The sequence below is a fragment of the Emys orbicularis genome, chromosome 18 (genome assembly GCF_028017835.1).
Source record: "Emys orbicularis isolate rEmyOrb1 chromosome 18, rEmyOrb1.hap1, whole genome shotgun sequence".
Classification (NCBI taxonomy): domain Eukaryota; kingdom Metazoa; phylum Chordata; order Testudines; family Emydidae; genus Emys; species Emys orbicularis.
The window spans coordinates 22,028,460-22,031,530 of NC_088700.1; the positions used below are offsets into that span (position 1 = coordinate 22,028,460).

A 3,071-nucleotide genomic window follows, 5' to 3' on the forward strand; every position below is an offset into this window, starting at 1 on the left:
TAACAGCTGAGCAGAACATGATCCATCCTCCAAACAGAAATGGAGTACACAAAACGAATGACACTAAAAATAATGGTAAAGGGCTATCTCAAATTCATAGCAAACAGGAAAACAGCCAGTTACTCTAGCCACTGACCCTAGGCATTGAAGTAGCTATGAAATGGGGGAAATATTCCCATTGGCTGCAATCATGGGACTCTCAAAGCAGAGTAAGGGATGAACCCACACTTCAGAACATCAGGCTATTTGACAATTCAGAGTGTCTTCTGAACTGGGAGTTTCTTGTGGTACCTACATTCAACACACTGATCTACACAGAAAACACCCCTGTCAAACTGCTTCAGTTCTTGTTCTATAAAGACTGTTTTTTAACCCCATCTGTCATGAACCTAGGGTGACCAGATGTCCTGATTTTATAGGGACAGTCCCGATTTTTGGGTCTTTTTCTTATATAGGCTCCTATTACCCCCCACCCCTTGTCCCGATTTTTCACATTTGCTGTCTGGTCACCCTACATGAACCCTGCATACATGTTGGAGCACAGTTTTTCACAAGCTGATTGTGTGGGATTGGTACACCAACAGCTGCATTTGCTTTTCGGCTGTCATTTTGACTTTTGCAAAGAAGTCTGTGGCAGATTTAACTAACCCAATGGGAAGGGATAGTCAATTATTTTTTGTCAAGGTCCAAATTTCTTGGTCAAGGCACAGTCAGCCCTAGAGTAACACACATTCCCAGGCAAAGGTTACGAGTACTGGCTTTCTAAAGAAGAGAGCTTATAAATGAGACTACTAAATATCATCTATACATTTTTATTACAAAACAAGTGACATGAGCAGGTTATGTTTGCCTTTCATGACATTTTTAACATTAACACCCAGGTGTGAAATGCACCTTAGATGAATGACACAACATAAATATATATTTTGGGACAACACAGGGCCAATATTATGTAATAATTTAATAAAGTACAAAAGCTTCTTCTCAGACTTATATGGTCAAAGAGAATGACTAGAAAGTTGCCAAAAACTAAGCAACGAAGCTCGATTAACTCTTCGGTTGGGGGTTAATACTTCAGTGGCGGGACAGTGCTCCTCGAACTGCCATGTAGGTACAAATCCTCAGTGCCCCGGTTCTTCAGTTCACTCTGCAGGCTCGGATCATGAGGAGCTGGAGCAGGATGAAGATGGGGGACATAATGAGTCCATACCAGAGCTCCCTGGTCTGCTCCACTAGTTTCTGACACAAAAGCATTTCGAAGACGAACTTCAGGCTCAGGATGGTGAGGATCCAGAAGAGGCGAAGGACGGCCAGGCGCTTCTCCCCGTCCTGGAAGAGCCGCACGGAGACGATGGTGGTGAAGTAAGTGCTCAGGCCGTCGGCAGCGAAGAAGGGGATGAACACTTGCCACCAGGACAGCTCCGCGCCGCCGCTATCCACCTTCAGCACCAGCAGGACGGAGAAGACCAGCAGCGCCAGGACGTGCAGGAAGATTTCGAAGGTGGCAAAGCCCAGCCACTGGACCAGCTCCCGCAGCGAGAACAGCATCGCGGCTCGGCTCGGCTCGGCCCGGCCAGTGCCCGCTCAGCGCAGAGCCCGCCCGGCCCAGGGACAGGCCGGCCGCGGCTCCCAGACAGCTCCCGCCCACAGGCCCTGACTTCCGGCCCCTCGGCGGCGCACGCTGATGCCGTCACCGGAAGCGGAAGCGGCGCGCTGCCGGCCGCACAGGTGGGTCCGGCGGAGCCCCGCGGTCTGGCTGCGCGCGGCGGGGGGCGGCCAGGCAGGGCCTGGCGGCAGCGCTGGGGAGCCCCGACCCGCGCGGCCTGTGGGCGCAGGGGGAAGCAGCGGGTCCGGCGGAGGGGCGGGGTCTCTGGGCGGGGAGAGGACCAAGGACGCAGCCCTGGGGCACCCCTGCCGGCTGGTGGGAGGGTGGTGAGGATCCGCCCAAGGACACACTGAAGGATCGATTAGCGGGGGGCAGCCTGAGAAGGAGCCAGAATTTACCAACGTACATTGCCAAAGAGTCACAGTAATACGTCAGCAGCCCCCATCAGCTCCCACCCGCCGGCAGCACCTCCCCCTCTCTCCCGGCACCTCCTGATGGGGGGGGGGGGGAGAAGCGAGGGCACGGCAGGCTCAGGGGAGGGGGCGGGAAGGGGTGGAGTGGGGGCAGAGCCAAGGGTTGAGCAGTGAGCACCCCCCTCCCCCGCACATTGGATAGTTGGCACCTGTAGCTCCAGCCCCAGAGTCGGTGCCTATACAAGGAACCGCCTATTAACTTCTGAAGAGCCGCATGTAGCTCCGGAGCCATAGGTTGGCCACCCCTGGATTAGGAGAAGAGCCAGGGAGGACAGTCATAAGCCAAGGCAGGACAAGGTTTCAAGAGTATATAGTTTTTTTTTTACTGCTTAGACCTAGGTATTAGTGATTTCAGCTCTGCAGCATGCAACAAGACTCTTACTTGAGTCTAAATTAGCTCTGTTAATACACGGTGGAGAGAGGAAGGGTCAAGGTGGTGTTTAGGGCCCACAGAAGGGGCCCACACTACCAGGTACAAATACCTGCCCCCAACTGACTATGTCAAAAGCAGCTGATAGGTCAGGGAGGACGGGGGTGGAGTACTGCGTTGCTGTTCTTTACAATAACTGCAACATTTTTGTAAGGAGTTTTGCCTTCAAGTTGCTGATATGTGCTTTCTGCCTTAATACCCCGTCACAAAGCTTTGTCTGACCATCACCTACCTTAACTTCACTTATCATTTCTATACTTTAATACTTACGCTTTCTTAGCTGTGGACTTCCTGGTAAGGGGGTTTGTAATGGCTTTGTCACCTACCAACCTTAACTCTAGATTTATTTATTTCATTTTATAGAGGGACAAAAAGATAAAAGCATCTGTTATAAATAAAAAAGCATCTATTATAAATCTTTCATAAATAAACTAGGGAACTGCAACCTAGATGGAGCTATTATAAGGTGGGTGCAAAATTGGTGGGAAAACTGTTCCCAGAGACTAATTAACAGTGGTTCATAGTCATGCTGGAAGGGCATAACGAGTGGGGTCCTGCAGGG

The 3,071-nt window shown here is 51.2% G+C and overlaps 1 protein-coding gene across 1 annotated transcript; it reads right to left on the bottom strand.

Annotated features, from left to right (window-relative positions):
• Positions 1-797: 797 nt before the first annotated feature.
• On the bottom strand, positions 798-1,612 carry TMEM203 (transmembrane protein 203). The gene has a single exon (XM_065418841.1). It carries the CDS (start codon positions 1,546-1,548, stop codon positions 1,138-1,140), a length of 411 nt encoding a protein of 136 aa, XP_065274913.1. The 5' UTR covers positions 1,549-1,612; the 3' UTR covers positions 798-1,137.
• Between the last annotated feature and the right edge of the window lie 1,459 nt (positions 1,613-3,071).

What these genes read in the sequence shown, in the direction of transcription:
- TMEM203 (XM_065418841.1), bottom strand. Translation starts at nt 1,548, where the DNA reads ATGCTGTTCTCGCTGCGGGAGCTGGTCCAGTGGCTGGGCTTTGCCACC.